Source organism: Caretta caretta, chromosome 7, assembly GCF_965140235.1.
Source record: "Caretta caretta isolate rCarCar2 chromosome 7, rCarCar1.hap1, whole genome shotgun sequence".
Taxonomy (NCBI): Eukaryota; Metazoa; Chordata; order Testudines; family Cheloniidae; genus Caretta; species Caretta caretta.
In genome coordinates this window covers 103,467,516-103,492,552 of record NC_134212.1, presented here as the reverse complement: position 1 = coordinate 103,492,552, position 25,037 = coordinate 103,467,516, and the positions used below count along the sequence as shown (strand labels likewise).

The 25,037-nt window shown below is 41.4% G+C and overlaps 1 protein-coding gene across 2 annotated transcripts in view; it reads left to right on the top strand.

Moving 5' to 3' along the window:
• The first annotated feature begins 3,422 nt into the window (after positions 1 to 3,422).
• DOCK1 (dedicator of cytokinesis 1) overlaps positions 3,423 to 25,037 on the top strand; it is a 563,486-nt gene continuing 541,871 nt past the window's right edge. For both annotated transcript variants that reach the window (XM_048857028.2, XM_048857026.2), the window contains exon 1: positions 3,423 to 3,607. In XM_048857028.2, coding sequence (XP_048712985.1) covers positions 3,562 to 3,607 — 46 coding nt within the window. In that variant the 5' untranslated portion in view covers positions 3,423 to 3,561. The remainder of the gene's footprint in view (positions 3,608 to 25,037) is intronic.

Here is a 25,037-nt window from a genome sequence, read left to right as displayed (position 1 = left end):
CCCCTCATAACTGAAACACCCCACACATGGAATAGCCGCTAGACATACTCTAATTTTGAGAGAATCCCCAGAACTTTGGGTTTGGGAGTGATAATCTCCAGTCTTTATAGTCATAGAATAGATCCATACAGAGAGATAACTCCAGGGAAACTCTCACAGACAGCCTGCTGGCAAAGACATTGCCAGTCTCAGATACTAGACTATCTTCTTATCACCTCTTTTCTCTGTGAAGAAAAGAGAAAGAAGAACTTAGGGCCAGGAGAAACAGGATAGCAGTTGCTTTGGAGGACGCTATGGCAGAGGAAAATTGGTTTTTGGAGGGAAAAGAGATGAATTTTAGTTGCTTTGAATAGAGAATGAGAGGCAAACAGGCTGGTTGCTTGTTGCCAATTGTGCCCACATATCTATTCAGGGGACACCATCACAGGGCCTAATAACATCAGCCACACTATCAGAGGCTCGTTCACCTGCACATCCACCAATGTGATATATGCCATCATGTGCCAGCAATGCCCCTCTGCCATGTACATTGGTCAAACTGGACAGTCTCTACGTAAAAGAATAAATGGACACAAATCAGATGTCAAGAATTATAACATTCATAAACCAGTCGGAGAACACTTCAATCTCTCTGGTCACGCAATCACAGACATGAAGGTCGCTATCTTAAAACAAAAAAACTTCAAATCCAGACTCCAGCGAGAAACTGCTGAATTGGAATTCATTTGCAAATTGGATACTATTAATTTAGGCTTAAATAGAGACTGGGAGTGGCTAAGTCATTATGCAAGGTAGCCTGTTTCCTCTTGTTTTTTCCTACCCCCCCCCCAGATGTTCTGGTTTAACTTGGATTTAAACTTGGAGAGTGGTCAGTTTAGATGAGCTATTACCAGCAGGAGAGTGAGTTTGTGTGTGTATGGGGGTGAGGGGGTTGTGAGAAAACCTGGATCTATGCAGGAAATAGCCCGACTTGATTATGTAAAGAGTTGTCACTTTGGATGGGCTAGCACCAGCAGGAGAGTGAATTTGTGGGGGGGTGGAGGGTGAGAAAACCTGGATTTGTGCTGGAAATGGCCCACCTGTTGATCACTTTAGATAAGCTATTACCAGCAGGACAGTGGGGTGGGAGGAGGTATTGTTTCATATTCTCTGTGTGTATATAAAGTCTGCTGCAGTTTCCACGGTATGCATCTGATGAAGTGAGCTGTAGCTCACGAAAGCTCATGCTCAAATAAATTGGTTAGTCTCTAAGGTGCCACAAGTACTCCTTTTCTTTTTGCGAGTACAGACTAACACGGCTGTTCCTCTGAAACCTGTCATAGGAATAGGGTGTAGGCTCATTGTCTACTCACCCACCTTGTCTCAGGAGAACGAGGGTATGTCTACACTGCAACTGGGAGCAAGCCTCCCAAGTGCATAGACAGACTCAGGTTAGCTTGGCTCAAACCAGCACACTAAAAATAGCAGTGTAGATGTTGCAGCTTGAGCAGCAGCTCTGGATCTCAAGCCCACCTGAACCTGTGGGTCTGAGATCAGGTGGCTAGCCTGAGCTGCCACCTGAACTGCAATTCTACACTGCTATTTTTAGTGTATTAGCTTGAGCTGAGCAAGCACAAGTCTGTCTCACTCCCAGCTGCAGTGCCTTAAAAGGGCTCAGTTTCTCTGCCGATGGGACGGACGGAGGTAGCTTGATTTCCTAGGAAGGACAAATATGACAAGTTATTTACCAAACTCTAAAATAGAGAAGTCTAGCCATTCTTACTGCACCAAAAGCAGTTTGGACCCCAACACATTCTGGAGCATGAGTACTGTAAAAAAACAGATCCCACATAAGTAGAAATGAAGAAAACCTGTCTCCTAGAATGCTTAAATAGAGACGAAATCTAGCTTTTCCAGCTGCACCAAAACATTTTGGTGCCTGAGCAAACCAAAAACCAAGATCCATCCAGTGTTCATCCCTCATCACTCAAATGACATGACACCAATAGGGAACCAGTGTGACTGCTTTTGCTCACCATAAATTTCTGAATCCTGTTGCATCCTTGTGCACAAGCACACTCCTTCAACTTTGTGACACATGTACACAAGGATACATCAGTGCCCAGAATTATTTAGTGCAGCAGGAGTGGCCATACTTATTCTCTATCCATGTCATAGAATATGAAGGGCTAAGACCAAGAATTGATCCATGTGTCGGATCTGGAATTCATAGATTCCAAAGCCAGAAGGGACCACTATGATCATCTAGTCTGACCTCCTATATAAACCACGGGCTGGAGAAGTTCTCCAAAATAATTCCTGTTTGTGGCTCTCATGCACTTGGATATGCCAGGGTCCAGAATGTATTGGTGTAACAGGAGTAGCTAGACTTGTTCTTTATTTAGGCTTATAATTTGGGGGATTCAGGCCAAAATTTGTCTGGAACCAGCATACACCTGTGGTGAACTTATGCTGTGCTCATCCTCCAAGCGAAATGGGAACTCAGATTTTTTTTTTTTTGGTACAGTAGCTAGGCTTGTTCCGTTTCTGATGGTACTAATGGGGGGGAGAGGGCAAAAATTGGAAAGATTGAGGTAGATCTGGTTTCTCTTTTTTCTGGTTTCTTGGTGACAGTGTTGTTTGGGCAGGGGCAGCAAGTTGGTTTCTTGGAGCAGGTGCATTTGGGCAGGGGCAGGCAGGCTGGTTGTCTGAAAACAGATTGCTTTGGTTTTGGGCAGGGGCATCAATGCAGGGCTGGTTTCTTGGGGGAGGCTGGTTTGGGCCGGGGCAGCAGTGGGAGGCTGGTTTCTTGGGGCAGGGGCAGCAGTGGGAAGCTGGTTTCTTGGGGAAGGGGCAGCAGCGGGAAGCTGGTTTTTAGGGCAGGCTGGTTGGGGCTGGGGCAGCAGTGGGAGGCTGGTTTCTTGGGGTAGAGACAGCAGTGGGAGGCTGGTTTCTTGGGGCAGGCTGGTTTGGGCAGGGGCAGCAGTTGGAGGCTGGTTTCTTGGGGCAGGGGCAGCAGTGGGAGGCTGGTTTTTTGGGGCAGGCTGGTTTGGGCAGGGGCAGCAGTGGGAGGCTGGTTTCTTGGGGCAGGGGCAGCAGTGGGAGGCTGGTTTCTTGGGGCAGGCTGGTTTGGGCAGGGGCAGCAGTGGGAGGCTGGTTTCTTGGGGCAGGGGCAGCAGTGGGAGGCTGGTTTCTTGGGGCAGGCTGGTTTCTTGGGGCAGGGGCAGCAGTGGGAGGCTGTTTTTTTGGGACTGGGACAGGGACAGGCTGGTTTGTGGTGGCCTGGGCGATCGTGCTGCCAGGCCCTTGGGGAGCCGCACACCCCGCTCTCACCCTTGCTGGGGCAATCTCCGCGGCCGCCTAGCAGGCAGTGGCTGCTCCAGCCGGGCTTGCAGGGGGCTGGGACTCCCAGTGCTGACTCCGCCCGCACCACATGACTTCTCCATCCGCAGGAGCAAACTTTTCCCGTCCCGCGGCTGGAAAATGGCGGCTTAGGAGCAGAGTCCCCGCATCCCATCCCGGTTCAGCGGCTGCCGTCGCGGCTCCCCAGCGCCTGACTGGCTGAGAGCCTCCCCCAGCGCCATGACTCGCTGGGTGCCCACCAAGAGGGAGGAGAAATACGGCGTGGGTGAGGCCCTCTCCTCCGCTCCCCCGGGGTCCCGCTTGTTGCGCTTTATTTGCGAGGCTCAAACTTTGCACAAGTTTGTTCCTTTCCTGGGAAAGCCCAGAGTCGGCGCCGCCTCCACCCCGCACAGCTCCTCTGCTGGAGCATTTCCTGCTCCCGGCCTCTCCCCGGGGGCTGCAGCCTTTTCTCCTTTTATTTCCTTGCCGGGGGCTTATTGTCCGCATTGGCGCCGGGGCGAGCTCTGCCGGTGGGATTGCCCTGCGCCGGAGCTCGTGGCTGCTTCAGCCCTTGGCACTAAATCGGCAGGAGGTGGCGGGCGGGCGCGCCTATTCCCTCGGCAAAGGCCTTGCGTAGCGGGGGTGGGAATGGGGAGCCGCCGCCGCCGCCGCTGCTGCCTCTCTGAAACTCACATTGGAAACCGCATTTTCTCCTCGGGATTGGCTTGCACTGCCGTGCTGGCAAGTTGCTGGCTGGGCATTATTACCACCCTCCTTAAAAAAAATCTGTAAAGTTCTGTCCCTCCACGGGACAAGCCTGGTTTTGATTTTGTCGTCTTTGACCTAGGATGAGCCTCTCTGTAGCCGATTCTCTGTAGCCGAGTCAATTTTTCCTTTATTTAGGCAGCCTAGTTGCAGTGGGTTTTGACTCCTGCACTGTGAGTGCAGGTGTGGTTATCGGTGTATTATGGGTTTGTTACCCCCTTTGGATTTGCTGCTTTGAATTTCTTAAATGCCTGGTTGGGAAACCTGGGAGAGGGTATATTTCAGTGGTCACGGCAAACAAGGCTGTTAGGGGTTATTGCCCTGTCACTTTTTTTTGGCTCCATTTTAGATGGGACACAATTGTTACACAGTTTATTTCAGATTTATTAAAATAGCTGTCTACTGCTCATAGCTGAATAAAATGTAAAATTCCAGAACTGATTCCAGACATTTTAGAGGGTGTTTACTTGACTCAGTTCCTCTCCCTTGGGAGACCATTCATGAATATTCAGTAAGTGAATTGTAGTGCCTACCCTGCACAAATGAACGTTTTGACAACACTGAGCGCTAGCTAACTTTGCTGTTCCACATAAAGAGAAGCAAGGTTCGGGGTTAGAGGGAGAAAAGGGCACCCTATTCTGCAGAAAACACTTTTAGATATTTCTCAATTTCTGTCTCTCTTAAATGAGAGAGGAACTACAGCTGGCTTTTAATTAAAAAGTCTCCATAATAAAGTCAGTGTCTTGGCAGAATGTTTAGATGACCAGAAACTTCCTGAATTTCAAGGTGGACCATTTCATCAAAAACATTTGCTATGAGTAGAAGGGAGCAGACTATATCTTACCTGCATACGTAAGAGTGTTTCTCATGAGGAAGGAAATATAAAATATGGTATTCCATTTGGAAATGTTAATGTGAGAGCCATTTTTTTCAATTTGTGGATTCTCTTAGCAATATTGCTTGCAAATATGAAAATGAATTTTATTTCATCTGGTTCAGTGCCTAAACCTTTTTTTTTTTTACTTGAAGAACCACTGTACGTAATGGAGAAGAAAGTTCTGAGACTGGGAGGAGTATAGTGAACTTTAGGGGTTTGTTTTTGGTAGTGCATAGCTTTTAAAATTTCACGTCTTTGTGTTAGACCCTTACTAACTAGATAGTAAATGGAGCAATGTTTTATGTGTAAGACACAACTTCAATTGTAAGGAAAGAAAAAAGGAAATTCAAAAATTAAGACTACTAGTGGATCATTAACTCATCCCAAATGTATCTAAATACAGTATTTCAGATCACATTTTATACAGATTCACCTCTGTATATTCTGTAACTTTTTTAGGCATGATGGGATGAATTAAAGGGGATGCTATAAAGCTACTTGTTTATATTCACGTATGGATTTTATGTAAGGTCTTTCACAAGTACAGCAATGTGTAGTTCTGTTTTTCTGTCTCTTCTCCAGTATCACCAAGGTGCAGCTGGGAAGTTTAATGGTAAAGAACAGACAGTTAATTCAATTGTTGCTAATATATAGTGAAATCCAGTTAACTGAAAGTTTAAAAGACAGATGCTTGTCTGTTTAACTGGAAAAGTCATAATGGTTGAGTATATGTAAAATCTAGTAAATATGGAGGTGTTTAGTGATCTAGTGGGCTACTTGGGAAGTGGATTAAAGTTTGAACTGCAAGCTTCATATCTTGGCTTTTGGAATACTAAGATCTAGGACCACTGCTAAGAGGCTAAAAATTGGAAGAGGAATCTGGAGAGCTTGCTTTCCAGGAGCCAAAGTGATGTCTCTTACTTTGGGGATGCGGTGGAATAGAGGGTAAAGATTAGAGGAGTAAATTAAGTTCTTTCACTAAATCTGGGTATCCATTGTGGGGAAACTATCACATTTTAGAGATCTAGACTTCCCTGAATTAAAATTGAAATACTGCTTTTGATGTTTATAAGAGACAGAAGTATTTTGGAACTGGCTGCCGTACTAGTGTTGAATCAGTGTTTTCTCTCTTTAAAAATAGGTTCAGAGTCTGTAGCAGAATGGTGCAGTATCTATATATTTCTTAATTCTAAATATAAGTTTCTAAATTCTAAATATAAGATCTTAGAAAAACCTCATTCTTTTATTTGGTATAACAGCTTCCTGGGGCTCCCCCCCATATTAGCTGTGAGTGGTGATCACTAGCTACATTATGGAAATTCTCTAATGAATTTCAAGGGTGTAGGAGTTGAAAAGAGATGTATTGTTGCTGTGAAGGAAAATTAGATTTGATGCTAAGTGAACATAGACATTTACATTTGCTTGCACTGTACTGTTAAAATCTGGCTCTCAAAACAGATTTAGGATGAATATCCTTTTTTCTGCATCACTGAATTTCCTTCTAAGGATGATTAATATATTCAATTTGGTTACATGTGTTTTTCATGTCTTTGTATATTAAACTAGGAGACTTCTGTGTCTTGCCAGATTTAATGTTTTTGGGAAACCTAAAACTTCTGAAATGGTTTAAAAAGTGTTTGTGCATATCAATTCTGTATCAGTAAGAAATATGCTTGATTCATGGGAGTATGCTATTTAAATGAACATTTTCATAAAGAGAGGAGAGAGCTTCCCATTTAAATATGCATGTGTTTATTGAAAAATCAATGTGATGTAAATGAACATCCTATTTTTTTTACCAAAATTATGTGCAAAGAAAAGGTAGTTAAAAGGTTCGTAATAAAGTGTTCCCACTGAGATTTCTTTGATGAAAGTGGCTCGACTGACTGGCATTAAGTACATTAAAAATCTAAGATGTAAAAAGAGTCTTGAAACATCTTTCTTCTCACAGCTTCCCTTTGCTTCTTTGCCTCTTTTCCATCTCTTCTAACTCTCTCTCTCTCCCTCTCCCTCTCCCTCTCGCTCTCTTTTTCCTTTCTAAACTTAGTTGAGTGTTCTTTATTTCTACCCGTATGGTGTAGCCTCTGACATCTGGGAGATCTTGATGGAATTATTGTGGAAAATGATGGATGAAGTGTAGTTGTTCTGAGTTTTCTAATTCAGTTGCCTCTTTCCATCAAAGAAGCAAAAATTCCTTTTAACAGCCTAACTACTTGCCATGCTCTGTTTTGGAAAATGCTGTTAATAACATTGACTGTGGAACAATATGATCTGACGATTTGAGAGTAAAACAGGAACATCTATCGCTTCATCAGTGGGATTGTTAATCCAACTGCAGTTGACTCTTAGTGATGTATATTAAATTAATGTTTAACCCTCTCACCCTTATCTCATATGTGCTACCCTTAAGCAGGAGTAGCCATCAATAGTGGTAGGATTATAATGCTCCTTACATTTTGTTGTTGTTTGTTACTTCTGTTGCAGTCATAGGAGCTCAGGAAAGTATTTTCTTTCCTTTGAGCTGTATGCTTCTGTACGTGACTAGTGTTTTTAATATATCAAGTTCAAAAAATTTACTGGTATGTTGATATGTATCTCAATAATTTATTCTCCGTATCTGTACTCATGGGTAGTGGTGTCCGTATGATACTATAGTATGATATAATGTCCCAGAAATGGTGTTTCCTCACTACTAACTTAATCTTTTGATGTGGGATTTATAAACCATCCTGAATATCCCATGCATGTACAAACTAAAATTGCTCCCTCTAAATGAAAGGCGTTGTAATGCAGTTTATAAATATTATCACAGAATGCAGTTGTAAGTGTGACTCAGCTTCATTTTCTGCAGGAATACAGCACTTCATACTGGGGGAGGTCAGCCCAGGAATGGGTGTGGGGGAATGTGTTGTCTCTTAGCAGACTGAACATCATTATTGGATTAACACAGAGCATAATTTAAGCCCCTGTTATGATCAGTAATCCTACAGTTTAATGAGGTTATCTTCCCTCACTCTCACTCCACATGTAATAACTTAATTTTATATTTTGGCACTCATCTCAAAACATTTCACAAAGATTATACATATAACACTACTGAAATACAGCAAACCCTGCGGGGCCAGCAAGAGGCAGATAGGCAGGCCAGCCAGGTGGATATACAGCATTCTGCACACAGTAGTGGAAGTGGTTTACAGGGGTCCAGAGATTCCATGTCTATCTTATCCGCTGTGGTATTGTCACAAGTGATCATGAGACACACCTACACAGTCCACCACAGACTTGCCTTAAGTAGGCACTGTAATTTTTGTGCTCTTTTGTCCTGGTCTGAGCTCGCCCTCATGCATGTCAAGAAGAGGAGCTAAGTGTGGTGAGCTGTCTTAGAAGACTCAAGATAAGTCTACAAAATATAGTAAATCTGAATCTGCAGGCGTGAGTCACACAGACTCAGTGTTTCCAAGCCTGTGCTTCAGCATCCACTATGTGTTAAAACCTGAGCCTCAGAACTATGCTGGTGTGTCCCTTCTGGACTACACAGACCTGAGTCAGTACTTCATCTTCTTTGGGCATATACTGTCATATCCCAGGCTTCCTAGTGCCCTCATCTGCTGTAGTGTTGATTCATTGGGTTGTGGGAGAACTTGTCTGAATGTCCTGCTGGAGTTGACCAGAAGTGTTGTGGGTGGTTTTAACCACCCATTACATCCAGCTGAGACTTTTTGTGACCATATGCTCGCAGCAGCTGGAGCTACTAACATGGATCCCAACCTGGTGGAAGAATTGCATCTCATACTGTTAATCCTATTTCCGGAACCACGTGGAGCATCTGCAAGATGCTGGTGGACATTTTGTTGGTAGTTTTTGACTTGCTGAAGGCACCTCTCAGCAGGACGTACTGACATGCCAGCTATGACCAAGCTGATGCTGCCCATGCCCATTGCCTTAGCTGCAGACTCCCACTATGTAGATCGGTGTTTCTAGAGCAGGGCTCCAGACTGATGGGTTCACATCACTATGTGGACCTGGGATGACCAGAACTTTTGCATGAAGAAGCAGATGTTCTTGGAGGTTTGTGATCAGTTTGCCCCTACCCTCCAGTGCCACGATACCTATATGAGAGAGGCCATGCCAGTCCAGAAATGTATCACTATAGCCATATGGAAGCTGACCACCCCCATCTGCTGCAGGTACAGGGCTAACCAGTTTGGAGTTGGCAAATCAACTGTGGGGCTTGTTGTGGCAGAGGTTTGTGATCAGGATTCTATGTACCCAAAGGTAGTGGGCATTACAATGTTCTTGAAATAATCGCTGGCTTTGAGAGAACAGGCGTTGCAAACTGGGCCTGGGCCTTTGGTGGAACTCCTGCGCCTGTAGTTTGCTCACTGCAAGGAGCACAGGAGTACCTAAACTGTAAAGGGCTCCAACATGCAGGGCCTGGTTGACCACAGGGCCAGATTCATGGACACTAAATGTGGGATACACTGGTAAGGAACATGATGTCAGGGTGTTCCAGAGATCAGGACTTCGGTATTATGGGTAAGCAGGAATATTATCCCTACCGAATGGCATTGTTATAAATGGACTCACTGTCCCCACTGTTGTTATAGGGGACGCTTCTTATTCCCTGCTGTCATCCTTATGAGTACCCTGATTTCAGAGGACCTGGCGAAAGAAGGTTCATCTACTCACTCAGTGGCTGTAGGATGATGGTAGAATGTGCATTTGGCAGAGTGAAATCCTGTTGATGCTGCCTTCAAAGCCATTTGGAAACCATGTTGTCAATATAGTCTGCATTACTGTGTCCTGCACAATGTCTGTAAGGAGAAGAGTGAATCTTTTTGCCAGGAGTGGATTCAAGATATTTCTGGATTTCTGAATGGGTAAACACAGCCAAACAATGCACTTGTCATGAATGGTGCTGGATCCAGACACTTAACAGAAATCAGGGATGCTTTATGCACCCTCATAATGGGTTTGTGCAGTCCCATGCCTGAGGGGGAATTAAATGGTATTTGAAGTTGTGCTGTGTATGGGTGTGAGGCAGCTTTGGGGTTTTTAAAAACATATTGGTATTATGAATTTTGTAAACCCTTTCATGAAATGTAAAGGTATGTTATGCATTTTGTAAATATTGGCCATGTACTTAAAGTTACTGTTTATGGATTACTGTGATAACAGTTTTAAAACTTCTATTATGAAATTTCTTGAGAATGGGCTGATAACATTTGTTAAAGTTTGTGCCATTTTTAACATTAGATATAATGTTTAATGTATAATGCTTATTTTAGTCTTGTATGCAAATTCAACACTTTATTTTACACATGTATTTACATGGCAATGTAAAAAACCAGCAAAGCAGGCCAGCTGACATCAAAACATACAACACAATAACCAAACTCAGTGCCAATCAGTAAAAGATGCATATGAACAGATGACACGGCAAACTATTTCTAGATGTCCTTTGTCCCTCTATTTTCCTTGGGCTTTTTGGTACATTTTACATGTGCCATCTCTGGTCATCAGATTGCTGTGCACTATTGTGGGCTCAGAGGTGCTGTTAGAGTCTTTCAATTTGCAGTAGTATGTTTTCAGCCTCTTTATTTGCTCTCTGCTTCGCTCGGCTGTCAGCCGCTCAGATATAGCTTTGTAGATATGATCATTTCTTTTGTTCTCGCTAAAGTCAAACATCGCACCAGAGTTTAAACTGAATCTGGTTGCATTCCTCTGGCCATCTAGCCACGTGCTTGATGCTGGATAACTTGTTAGTGCTGGCCTGTGTTTCCAGTTGAGCGGTCCACGTAGAAATGAAGGGTTAAACGTCAAGCAGCTGCATTTGAACAAAGAGGTTCCTTCTGGTTCCTGGAAAGTATCTAGATGGAAGGAGTGGGAAACACGGCCTCAGGGGATCATGGGATAGTATTGGTGGACTCTCCACTAGATCTGTGTGTGACTCAGACTGGAGTTGTACCCACAGTGCAGAATACCTGGGCTTTGATCCACATCACAGTGGGACTTGGATTCTGATGCATCCCCTAGCATGGTCCATGGGTCTTGAGTCCAGAGGGGTTCCTGACCTGAGTCAGGCCAGTTTCTGTGTGGACGAATGGGGGGTGGTGTTGGTCTTAAATCTGAGTCAGAGCTCGGAGGTAGTGTGCTGTGTAGACATGTCATTATGGTCCCAACTTATACTTCATAGAAAAGCTAGTGAAGAGACTCTCCAGGTACACTGGACCTCTGCTAATATTCTGGACCCTTTCCGGCTGGACTTTAAACTGGGGTAAGGTGCAGAGACAGTGCCAGTCATGCTGGTGATTTATTTTGCCTTAGCCATGGTTAAATGTAATACTGAGCATTTGTGTAATGGTTGTGTGTTCAAAGCACCGTACAGATATTCAGGGCTGGTGTTAGGGGCTGATGAGCAGGGCAGCTGTCCTGGGTGCCTTCATTTGGGAGTGCCAAATCCTCATGTTTAGTTTTTTGTGTGTGCACTTTTGTGGGTGTGTGTGGGGGAACTGAAAACATTTTCTGCTTTGGGCTACAAAACACCTAGGATGGCCCTGCAGATATTTAATCCTGACAATATTGAGATAGGTGGATCATTATCTCCATTTTACAAATGGGGGGAAAACAGGTGGAAAGACTAAGTATCTTGATCAAGGCACAGGGCCTCCTACCTCCCAATCCTGTGCTTATACCTTCAAATTGCACTACCTTTCATGTCTCTGGTTGTTCTTTGGCATGCTGCTCTGAATGGCTAACAGTTTAAAGGCATGGATAGTTCTGCTGCTGCTGTGGTTCCATAAAATCTCACCCTTATTGCTCTGCTCTTGGCTTTGGATAAATTGGCCATTTTCTTAATTCAAGGAGCAAGAGGATGATGAAGGAAGGTTCTCTAATTGTGGCAAGCCATATTCCAAATACTGGTGTGAGCATATAGCTAGGTAGGGTTTCACCAGGTGGTATCCGTTAGCTCTGTAATTGTTGGACTAATAAATTATGCCAAATCATTTTCTTGGCATGGTATTTTTGATCTAAGTTTGTGGCCAGATGTGTACAAGCACTAGCCTTTTCTGCTATACCATGTTTATGTGACCTGGGTAAAAGAACTCTCTCTCTTTGGCCCTAAAAATACAGGGCATTGCTTTTACTTGAGGTAAGGGATACTAGCTGTTAGCTCTGAGCAGCATATTGGCTTATGCCTTGTGCACATACATGACTAGGTCTCATTTTATCCAACAAAAGCTACAAGTGTGACTTCCTGCAAACCTCTGATATGAGCATCTCTTCAAGTTGCCAGTCATTGGTGACATCTTGTTAAACTTGCTGATGGGGCTGGTCTTAGGTTTTACAAGGTTCCGCAGGAAATAAGACAGTATGGGCCTCGGGCAGATTTCAGGGGTGGTAAATTGTAGCAGCTAACTGGGTCAGGGATGTGTGTGGTGAGGAGTATTTGGGAACATTTTAGTAACAGAGGGAGGGAGCTAACTATGAGGCAGTTGATTGTGTGAGTGATCAAAAGGTTTTAATTGCCTACTTTGATCACAATACAGAAGCTTTTGGCAACTGGGAGAATGGTTGGGTGTTTGCATTAGTTCTACAAAATAGGTGTAAGGATATGGCATGGGAGTGGGTGGTGACAAAGCAGGACTCCCCAAAAGCATGGGAACCTCTGCAGGCCAGCTCACTTCACTGAGTCAAACCTTCCCATTAGAGACAGAAGGAGAAAGATTGTTAGTATAAGGTTTGGGGCTTTGACTGACACCTAGGATAGTATATGGAGGGCTTTGACTGGCAGCATATGGGGACTCTCCTCATAGTTTTGAGTTGTAGAGCTGTTGATTTTACATTCATGGGTTCTGAGAATTACGCCAAGAAGAAAAGGTTCATAATGTATTACAGTGAATCCCTCCTCCCAGAAAGGCAGGTTAGTTCTCTGACAGGTCATATAGGATAGTTAAACTTCTGCTGGTGGGGAACCTGGCCACAAGCCATGAAAGATATTAAAATACACAATATTCAGTATTAAAGTATTCAGTGTTAAAAATGCAATATGGATAGAAGCCTAGGTATCTTAAGGCTGACATTTTCCTTCTCATGCTACTGTGTCTGTGTGTGCTAGTAATGTCTGAGGTGAGTCAAGGACATTGTGCCAGGCTTAATTTGGAGTTTCCTGGTTTAAATAACTTATTGAAATTACAACTGCTCACTGTGCTTTTTGTTAGATTATCTTGAGTCGCCTGCTTTTTATTGTTTGTGCTGTGCTAAAGCAACACTGCATTACTGCTGTTCTCTTGGGACTCTCAAGAAAATGAGATGTGTATCTTAAGAGATGCTCCTAGAGAAATTTTAAAAATAATTATTGTAAACTTGGCTTGTGATATTAGTCTAAACCTGTTTACTGTTTAAATAATAATAATAAAGAAGACTTGGTTTTTTTAAGTCCTTTCATATATGTAATTATTTTGTGAGACTGCAGTAGGAAAAAGTACTAATAGTTTAATTCCTGATAGCTTTATGCAAAATTGTGCACTACATTTCAACAAGTAAATAAGCCTCCTGAAGCCAATGAGGATCTTTCCGTTGATGTAAATGTGTTATGGACCAGGTGATCATGATTACATTTCAGAATTTCCTCTGCTTGGGACAAGTCATGAAAGGAGCTGAGCTGTTGAGAATCACATTGAAGGGGAGTGCTCAGCCCGTCTCAGGAGTTACAGTTACAGTATAATTCACTCTTAAATTAAAAAAGAGAAACAAAAAAGACAAATGTACTTACAAACTTAGTTTCATAAAAGATGTGACTGGAATTTTAAAGGAAGCAATCTGATTTCTTCTGATATTTTGATTTGTGTCTGGTGTAGCTGTTCCCTGAGAGCTGAGAGAGGGGAATTTCCATTGTAATACAGTGATATATTTTTCATAAATATTAATGTCAATAGCTTCTGATTCTCCAGTGCCAAGGTGTCAGTTATGTATGTCCTCCCCTTTATTATAGTATACAACTTATCTGAGTGTCTCTTAGATGGAGTTAGATCTGATATGTTTCAGAGGAACAGCCGTGTTAGTCTGTATTCGCAAAAAGAAAAGGAGTACTTGTGGCACCTTAGAGACTAACCAATTTATCTGAGCATGAGCTTTCGTGAGCTACAGCTCACTTCATCAGATGTTTACCGTGGAAACTGCAGCAGACTTTATATACACACAGAGAATATGAAACAATACCTCCTCCCACCCCACTGTCCTGCTGGTAATAGCTTATCTAAAGTGATCAACAGGTGGGCCATTTCCAGCACAAATCCAGGTTTTCTCACCCTCCACCCCCCACACAGATTCACTCTCCTGCTGGTGCTAGCCCATCCAAAGTGACAACTCTTTACATAATCAAGTAGGGCTATTTCCTGCATAGATCAAGGTTTTCTCACATTCCCCCCACCCCCATACACACACAAACTCACTCTCCTGCTGGTAATAGCTCATCTAAACTGACCACTCTCCAAGTTTAAATCCAAGTTAAACCAGAACATCTGGGGGGGGGGGGTAGGAAAAAACAAGAAGAAACAGGCTACCTTGCATAATGACTTAGCCACTCCCAGTCTCTATTTAAGCCTAAATTAATAGTATCCAATTTGCAAATGAATTCCAATTCAGCAGTTTCTCGCTGGAGTCTGGATTTGAAGTTTTTTTGTTTTAAGATAGCGACCTTCATGTCTGTGATTGCGTGACCAGAGAGATTGAAGTGTTCTCCGACTGGTTTATGAATGTTACAATTCTTGACATCTGATTTGTGTCCATTTATTCTTTTACGTAGAGACTGTCCAGTTTGACCAATGTACATGGCAGAGGGGCATTGCTGGCACATGATGGCATATATCACATTGGTGGATGTGCAGGTGAACGAGCCTCTGATAGTGTGGCTGATGTTATTAGGCCCTGTGATGGTGTCCCCTGAATAGATATGTGGGCACAATTGGCAACGGGCTTTGTTGCAAGGATAAGTTCCTGGGTTAGTGGTTCTGTTGTGTGGTATGTGGTTGTTGGTGAGTATTTGCTTCAGGTTGTGGGGCTGTCTGTAGGCAAGGACTGGCCTGTCTCCCAAGACTTGTGAGAGTGTTGGGTCATCCTTTAGGATAGGTTGTAGATCCATATGTTTGAGAGAGTTTTAAGGAATGTTTTAAAATATCTATTAAATTAGCTTTCATAAAATGCTTTCTTGGTGGTTGAACTACATTGTGTGACCTAGGGGTGACAGTGGACGAGAAGCTGGATATGAGTCAGCAGTGTGCCCTTGTTGCCAAGAAGGCCAATGGCATTTTGGGATGTATAAGTAGGGGCATTGCCAGCAGATCGAGGGACGTGATCGTTCCCCTCTATTCGACATTGGTGAGGCCTCATCTGGAGTACTGTGTCCAGTTTTGGGCCCCACACTACAAGAAGGATGTGGATAAATTGGAAAGAGTCCAGCGAAGGGCAACAAAAATGATTAGGGGTCTGGAGCACATGACTTATGAGGAGAGGCTGAGGGAACTGGGCTTGTTTAGTCTGCAGAAGAGAAGAATGAGGGGGGATTTGATAGCTGCCTTCAACTACTTGAGAGGTGGTTCCATGGAGGATGGTTCTAGACTATTCTCAGTGGTAGAAGAGGACAGGACAAGGAGTAATGGTCTCAAGTTGCAGTGGGGGAGGTTTAGGTTGGATATTAGGAAAAACTTTTTCGCTAGGAGGGTGGTGAAACACTGGAATGCGTTGCCTAGGGAGGAGGTGGAATCTCCTTCCTTAGAAGTTTTTAAGGTCAGGCTTGACAAAGCCCTGGCTGGGATGATTTAATTGGGGATTGGTCCTGCTTTTGAGCAGGGGGTTGGACGAGATGACCTCCTGAGGTCCCTTCCAACCCTGATATTCTATGATTCTATCTTTCCTGGGGCTTCTATGGAGGATTTTGTTTGGTCTAGGGGTGACAGTGGCAACTAGTTTCTCTGAATATAGGAAATACCGTCCTATGCAGGCAACTTACAATGCTGACCATCCCTCTGTCTAATCTGACCCCATTCCGGACTGTGTGGCTTGTTTTCTTGGTGTAAATTATTTGACATGTAAAGCGCTTCATATCATGGTAGATAAAAATCGTGACTTAAGAATTTATTTTTCTATTTAAATCGCGTTTTTATTTCCATGTTGCTAGTTCTTTACTTTGTCCCCATTTTATAGTCTTAAATAGCTGAAGTGGACCTTTTATTTTTATGTATATATAATATTTTTTTTTAAGTTTCGCAATTGTTAGTATAATTTCAGATTTTATGGTTTGTTTTTAATCAAGAATTTTCACACTTATTATGCTTATTTGTGTTAGAAAAAAGCAAGGCCAGGCTCTCATTAACGTCCTTTCTGTGAGAACAAAACACACAAAATTGAAAAGCAAATAGTCTGTGCCGTATTTGTGACCAACACCATTTTCAACATTTGAACTTCTACAAGTTGAGAAAGATTAAGTACTTGAGCCAAACTATACTCCTCCATTGGTGTTCGCATTCGCTGGGACTTAGGCTCATTGCCTGTGTCTTCACTAGAAAAAAAGGTGCGTTTTTCAAACTGAGTTAGCTAACTCAAGGTAAAAATCCTAAGGACAACAAGGCAGTTTCTAATTTTCATGTGAGTTAGCAAGTTGATCTACTCTTCAATTTGAAAACTATAAACTGCCTTGTCTTCCTTAGGATTTTACCTTGAGTTAAGAACATACCTTCTTTCTTAGTAAAGACAAGGACTAAGATTTTTTTAATAAAAAATATCATGTTAGCCCCTGATGCTGTAGTGCTTGCTTAACTTCAGGAACATGCGTATATGCTTAAAGTTATATATCTGCTTCAGTGTTTGCGGGATTAGGGCCTGAATTTTCAATATTTTATTTTTTGCCTCTAGAATTTTTGTAAAAACTGTAGAGTATCTAATGCCAGTAGTTGCACTTAAAAAATAATATTTGTAATTTAATTCACTATAAACTTTAATCTAAAGTTGCAGTAGCAGAGATTTTCAAATTAATTTTACAAAGCCTCAGTCTGATTTAAATCAGTGATTAAAAAAAGGTTTAAATCAATTATTAAAACTGTTGTGGTTTAAAAAAATGCTGTCCTAGTTCATGCTGAAAAGGTCTTTTCCATTCTGGGTACTAGGTATGTAAATATTAGTTAAAAAAGTTAACCAGTTAAAGGATTAAAATTATATTGTTTAACTGGTTAACTGTTAACCGAGGTCCCTTTGGCTGGCCTGGTGCAGGGCGGCAGGGGGCTGGGGTCCCTCTGGCTGGCATGGGGTGGCGGGGGGCTGGGGTTCTATGGGCCGGCCTGGTGTGGCGGGGCTGGGGTCCTGCTGGGGCGGCCGGGGCTGTTCTGGCTCTGGTCCTGGTGCAGGACCGCCAGGGTAATGGTTAAGGTCGGTTAACAGTAAGCCTAATGCTTACTGGTTAACCGGTTAACATTTTGCATCCCTAATGGGTACCATCCAGTAGTCCTTTGCTTTTGTTCCATGCCTCAGAGGTAGAGGGGGAAAAATTCTCCTGACCATATCTTTAAAGGTTGATTGTCTGCTAGCACACTTTTGTGTTATAGCCACATGAAGCTCAGTAACCTGTGCAAGACAGTCTTCTTTTCCCTTTTTCAGGGCTTTCTTCATGGATCCTCATTTCAAGAAAGATGTTTTTGCCTTTTCTTCTCCAGCTTAGCAGCAGTACTGCTAGCGAGAGGGTCAGTCTATAGGATTTCAAGGGAACTTAAGAATTTTCTGCTTTAGCACTGTTGGTGGTTGAATTGGGACCAAGTGCTCCAATTAAACGGTCCTGCATGGCCACTGAGCTCCAAGCACCTAGACTCCCTCCCCCACTGAGCAACAGCAGTGGTCACAGATGTCTGAGGAGCTTTTTGGACAGTTTAAAGCAGGGCCTGGATTTGTAGGTATTCCCAACATCCACTTGAGCTCCTTTCAAATGAGACTGAGCTTAGCTACAAGATAATGCAACAGGCCAGTTAAAAGGAAAGGAAATGCCCAGGATGGTACTTTTCTCTCAACCCTCTCTAGACTTCTTCTGTGGCTGGCTCCATGTGTCCGACATGCTGGGGAGGGAGACAGCTTCTGGTTCTCAATCCCTTCTTCTGCTCCTGATTGCTCTTCTAAGGGATCAGCCAGGCATTCTGTCTCCAGTGGCAGCACCACCTCTCACCTGGCTTGAAACTTCCGGTGACTTTACATGTGAGCAGCCTTTTGACTCTGAAGATCCTGGCCCCCCCCACCTGTTTTGGCCCAAAGCTTCAGGCCTAAGTCCTCAGAGGAGATCCAGACTGCACTCATTCCTCTTCTCTCACCCTGTCTCCTGCCGTAGGATCATAGCGGCCCCTGGTCTGGTGGTTGCAAGTTGTCCTGGGTCCTTCACGTTTCCTGAATAGCACTCAGTCTCCTCAAAACCTTCTTGGTTCCCACACACAACTTATCACAAGAAATGAAGTCCTATTACCAGCAGAGAGGTCCAACAGCCTTCCTCATTTGAAGAGTTGATCAGCAGCTACAACCCTTTTCCAGTCATCAGCAGAGGCCTAAAAATAAGGTTGATGAGTTAGCATATCTTTCTACTGTTGCCAGAACTCTTCTTCATGGCTGTCCTTAACTCAGGGCCTTCTCAAGATTAAACAAAGGAAGAAAGGCAACCAGTCCTCATTATGCTAGAATTTCTGGAGACAATGGTGGATTTGAATTACCCCATCCCAGAAGCAGGGGTCTATCAGCACAGTTATTCAAAAGCTATACCAGGTGCAAATGAACACCTCAGTTCTTTTCCACCCCCAAGATTGACTCTTCTTTCTTCATCTTGGCCAGGACTGCTTCCTGTACAGGTAGATCCTAAACTGAATGGCTAGAGCAGAGGCTTTAAGGATTTTGTAGACTGAAAGATCAAGAGTTTGCAAAAGAGGAGCTTCAGATTTCCTACCGTTACCTTTCTAAATTGCAGAAAGCCCATCTGTACTCGACTGATGGAGCGTTAGGTTCCCACATGGGAGAAGATAAAATTTAGGGAGGTAAAATTAATTTAGGTATCTTTAGCTATTCTGTCTGTACGGTTTGCAATTTTGCAATTGTGTAATGTTAGACAGTTGGAGCCTTTTGCCAGAATTAATGCAGAATTTCATTCCCATTGAATTGCTAGTCCTCTGATAAGACTTGCAAATTATTTTAGAATTACTTAAAGTTCATGGTAGAGTTGTTTTAGTTATGAGGACAGTTTGATTTTCATATAATAGGATGTTTGTTCACTTGTAGAATTAGATTTAAAAAATGTTCCAGTAATAATTACATCATGCAGAACTTAAAAAGTTTGAAGAGTACAATTAATTCTTAAACACACCTTTTTTCTATCCAGTGAAAGAAATCCTGTATTGCACTACTGAGCGTTGTGTAATAAACAATAGCCGATATCAGCATTTTCAGCTGTAGAATTTATCAACTTTTCTTCTCTAAAGACAGTAAAGAAATATATACTGTCTTGAAGACATTAATTGTATTATTGATTTTACACTTTAACCTATATGTTCTGATGGAGTCCTGTTTTCAGAGTCTGAAAATGATCGTTTTCTTTAGTACTTGCTCTGGGGGCCCATTATAGTACTACAATCTTATTGGCAACATGTGACTGGAAGGTAAGGTATCACAAGCTGAAAATATGAATTATATGTCAACACTTCTTGTTCCTAAATGTATAAAAACACATGATTGATTATGCTCAGCTTACTAAGCAGTCCAGATCTTTCTCTCTCTCTCTCAGTAAATTGCCCTCAACATTGTTTACCACCTTGCCAACCTTTGTGCCATATGCAAACTTGATCAATGGTTTTATATATAATAAAAATTTTTTTTCCCAGTCACTGATAAAATTACTGAGTAGCATTGAACTGAGAACTGATCCATAATGAATATCCCTAAAATCACTCTTGCTTACTGAGATTCCCCCTTAACAACTACATTCTGAGATCTATTAATTAGCTAGTTTTAATCCGTTTAATGTGTCATATCAATTTGAATAGTGCTAATTTCTTAATCAAAATATTTTGGCTACTTAGCTCCAGTATTGAGAGCTTAGAGAGGTCTTGACCATTCACCTTTCTTGTGCCGGCCTTGTGCTAGAGGCTCCTGAGGCTAATAAATCATCATTGATAATTCTAACGGGACTACATCACCTATTTCTCCTTATCGAAGCCATTCCTGTGTAGTTTCAATTTGGTGATGATTGCAAATCTCAGTGAGGTTGTCCTGCAGTGTAAATAATTGCATTGTGACTATGCTATGCTATTTCAGCAAAAGACCCTGTTCCATATCTGAATTGCAAATGCATCATTAGCCTAAAAGGTTCTTATAAAGTTTTATGCAATACTGTACATTTTTATTTAAAGCCTTTCAGGATCAAGGATCCCATGTAGCTTTACAAACTATCTAGGTGGATCACTTTATCTACTACTGATATTCATCTGCCTGTGGAAGTGAAACATGACATCTTTTTAACAGCATTTAGCAACTCCACAGAATAGTTTAGGACTTGGAATTTGACTGGGTTACCTGGTTTAACACAGCTGTTCCTGCAAAAAGTTCCATGTATCTTTAGTAAGCAGAATTTCAGGTTTATATCTCATACAAAAGACCAAACCTGTAGCAAAATAGTGTTCTCATCTAGGATTTTGATTTGGTATTGCCTCAGAGGGAAGAGTACTGACTTGCCAATACCACTTACTGTAACATCTTTCTGTTTTCTATTCAAATATTGATCTTGCCCAAACTTGCTTAATTTAGAACTGCTGATTCAGTAATGGTTCAAGGTGGTATGGCTATATGCTATATATATTTAACAGTTTTGTGGTATAATACTGTGCCGTGGAGCATCTGCTTTGGTGTGTGGAAAAGCTGGTAGGAAAAGGGAAGTGAATGCAATTCAAAGTCAAATGAATGCATTCTGTTAGGCAGGACTATTGTTCTGCTTCCTACCTTAAATGCAACAAACGTTGTAAGATTTATTCACTGAAGTAAATGTGTTTATGGATCCTATTGTCCGATATCAGCTGTGGACCATTAGATGCACGTTTCCTAATCATAACATTGAGTCTGTTACCGGATCGATACTGTAAATACCTGTATATATGTGTTTAAATTTATCTAAAGGATCAACGATAGATGATTTATAGCAGTGAATGGAAATGAAAATGAGGAACTAGTTCTTATCCATATTTAAAGGATTTATTATGTTAAAGATGTCTATCAGTTTTATCTATGTACTTCTACATGTTATAATGTTGACGCTTTGAATAAGGCAACAATGGCAGCTAGTCATAGTCTGTACAGGATTTATGGGCTGCTGTTTGTCAGAATACTCTTTCTTTGGCAGGAAGATGGACTGGATAATCTAATAGGGCTCTTTTGTCTTCATCTTTATTCCATCAATGTTTACAGCATAAAAGCTAAGGATTTTTTTTTAATTTGAAGATATTTTTTGGCTCTAGTTCTTACTTTGCTGTTTGTGCAAAGGTTATTTTTTTAAATATCGCAATAAAAATGTTGCTTTTTTCAAGACTAATGACCACCTAAAATAACTATAGAGATATTAGAATCACATCGGCTTGGAGGGATGTATAAATTCAAGTATATTGTACCTGAACCAGTGCTTGTTCAAAATTTGGTGAATCTGGAACCTGTAAGTAGTAATAATTTTTAAACTAGGATCGTAAAAACAAAGTCTAATGTATTTTCCTTTGGACTAATATAATTTTTGCCATGTTTATATAATTAGTGCATTAAGTAAACTCTTGTTTTAGCATAGAAACTTGGGTAATATAAAAAGTAGTCATTGCAGAATTTCAATTTTAGCAGTAACATTTAAAATATCTTGTTGAAGTGCATTGCCACTATGTATTTTTGTAACAAAGCCAAGATAATGCTGTTGAGAGCTATTATGTGTAATGTATCTGTATCTATATGAAAAAGTAAACAGATGGATCAACAACCAAAATAATTATCAGCTGTGATACTTACCTTCAGGGTCCTGCTGCTTTGTTGTAATCTACTGGTCATATTGTTGCAGCATGGACTTCACAAAATGTGTTTCAGTGGCTTGTATTGTTTAATATGACCAGAGGGCATTGGAACAGCAAAGATGTCTGAGAATCTGTTTTGACTCTCATTTTTTTTCTTTTATTAAGTGGAAAATGTAGAAAAAGGGGATTGTATGGTTTTTTTTTTTTTTTTAAAAAAAGGTTTCTATTAAATTAGCTAAAAGCCTAAATGCGTCTTAAAAGCAATGATTAAAGAATCGTGTGAAATACAGCAGTTAATAGGTTGGTACGGGTATAAATATGTACCAAAATAAAACTGCAAGCTTCTGGAGCATTTTACACCATTCTTGACTAACACCTATCTATTACTCACTCTAGCACAAGTTAGATGCAAAATACATAGGGATTGGTGGGATTTTACTCCTTGGCCTTATTTTCTGTGGCTGTTTGTACCAGATATCACTACGTCTGCTGCCATATCAGGTTGAAATTTTCTGCTTAACCACTTTGTAATTTTATGCTGTGCAAATCAAGGAACTTCTGATTTTTGAAGACATACTTGATCAGAATCCAGGTTAGGCTGCTGGTGTGGAGGTGCTCATTCACTTGTGATAAACTCTATCTCCTAGTACAGTGACTGTGACCCAGGTGCATCTTTTAGCCTCTCTGTGACGGAGGTCATATTATCAGTCTAAGGGGACTGCAAAAGAACTAGCAGTAAGGAGTGAATCTGTTGGGTATTGTAGTTGTGTATTATCAGTTAAAGAATTGTTTAGTTGCTTCATTGGGATTTTGTTTAAAGTAATGTGGGGAGAAGGCAGTGTATTAGAAATAAACTGAAATGGAAATTGCTGGTAATATAAGAAATATTCCTCCAGTGGCCTTTGAAACAGAAACATGTCTAAACACTGGGCCAGATGGAAGTAGCTCATGATATTTGAGTTTATAGGATCTTAAACAGACAGATGGTGAACAACTCAAAAGGTTGCACACTTTCAAAAATCTATTGGACAGAAAGAAAGAGAAATCTGTCATGCGTGTGAATCCAGTAGACTAATCATACCAAACAAATATAAATCTTCAAGGTGATTATTTGAAATGTTCAGGGAATACTGTAATCCGCACTAAAAGCTACAAAAATATTCTATTAAATAAAGTTTTGTTAGAACAGTAAGGCTGTGTGGTTAGTCATCTGTAAGTTAGGAAATATTATAGTGTAGGGTGTCTGCAACCTTAAACAGTACTCCCTTGTGAGTATTCATTACAATACCATTTTTAATTAGGTTGTCACATTTCAGGCCAAAAACACAGATCAGCAGAGGCAAAGAGTGGGATTTTGAAACAGTGGAAAGTGGAACAAAAGATGTTCCTTCAGTGAAGCCCTGAGATTAGGCAGTGGTGATCTCCCTAACAAAGGAGGGTAGTCCTTGAAATGGGGGCTGTTGTCTTGCTGGGTTGTGATTCTGTCTCTCTGACCCCATCGTGCAGTAAGGGCTGACTGAAGGACTGGACCTTTGTTTATTTTTTCAGCTTTAGAATAATATTTGGGCATTTTGTTTCATGTGACTGTTCTCTGTGTGCCAGATAATCCATGCATAATAAAAATCTAAAGGAAACAGTACTTACATACTACAAATTTAAGCATACAACACAAAATAATTGGAGAAGTTATTGTGTATGTGTGTATGTATGCACACCTCTTTGGAGTTTGCAACTAATGGTATACTGGATTTTTCAAGCACTGTATCCAACCTTACAGGTGAAAAACAGTATGTTGTATCTGGTAAGCAGTGTGTGATCATGTAATTAAAGGTGGCTTTTGTAATTAGGTTTGGAAGGATTAGATTTGTAATGGGAAATGTAGATAAATGCAATTTCACCAAACACATATAAACCAATGAAATAAAAATTCCATCAATGATGATCAAAATGTACAGCTTGGCAATGTAAGAAAATATTGCTTGAGAAATTATCAGAGTTTGATTTAAAGATACGTACAAAAATTTATCAAGAAACTTTCTGCCGACGGGCTTTGCTTGCAAATAGAGCAGTCTGTGTTAACCTCTGTAAAATGGGTTGTGAGACACGACTAAGCATTAAAAGGGATTAAAACAGAAGAAGATGATAAGGATCTGTAGTTCGGAATGTACAGCTCTGGGAATGTTCTAATGGGAAAATGGGGAAGCTGCTGCTCAGATACCAGTTCAACAACTAAGGTGGCAACAAAGTTTATTTAAAGGCATTTCTAATGTGGTCATCTCCATATAGTGTGAGTGGGGGGAAAGAAACCCCAAAACCTTCTGATGGAACCAAAGATTTCTTCATTTTACTGTATTGTTATAAACTGTTCATCTTAGGTGAATTTGTCAGTTTGTGCTTATAACAAGTCATTGGGAGCAAGAATATAGAAGGATTCAAAACAGGATTAGACACTTACATGATCTACAGTTACATAAGGTAGGATTAAAAACATCTAAAGGGACATAAATCCTGTTTCAGGGCATGAGACAATCACTAACAGACAGAGGGTTTTCCCTGTGTGGAGACTACTCCATAGTTTTTGGGGGGGTGGTGGGGAGAAAACCTAGATTTGTGCTGGAAATGGCCCACCTTGATTATCATACACATTGTAAGGAGAGTGATCACTTTAGATAAGCTATTACCAGCAGGAGAGTAGGGTGGGGGGAGAGAAAACCTTTTGTAGTGATAAACACCCATTTTTTTCATGGTTTGTGTGTATAAAAACATCTTCTGTATTTTCCACAGTATGCATCTGATGAAGTGAGCTGTAGCTCACGAAAGTTTATGCTCAAATAAATTGGTTAGCCTCTAAGGTGCCACAAGTACTCATTTTCTTTTTTTGCGAATACAGACTAACACCGCTGTTAGTCTGAATACTCCATAGTTGTCCACCAGGGCTTTCTTGCATCTTCTTCTGAAACATCCGGTACTGGCCACTGTTGGAGACTGACAGGATTTTAAACTTGATGAAATGGTCTGGT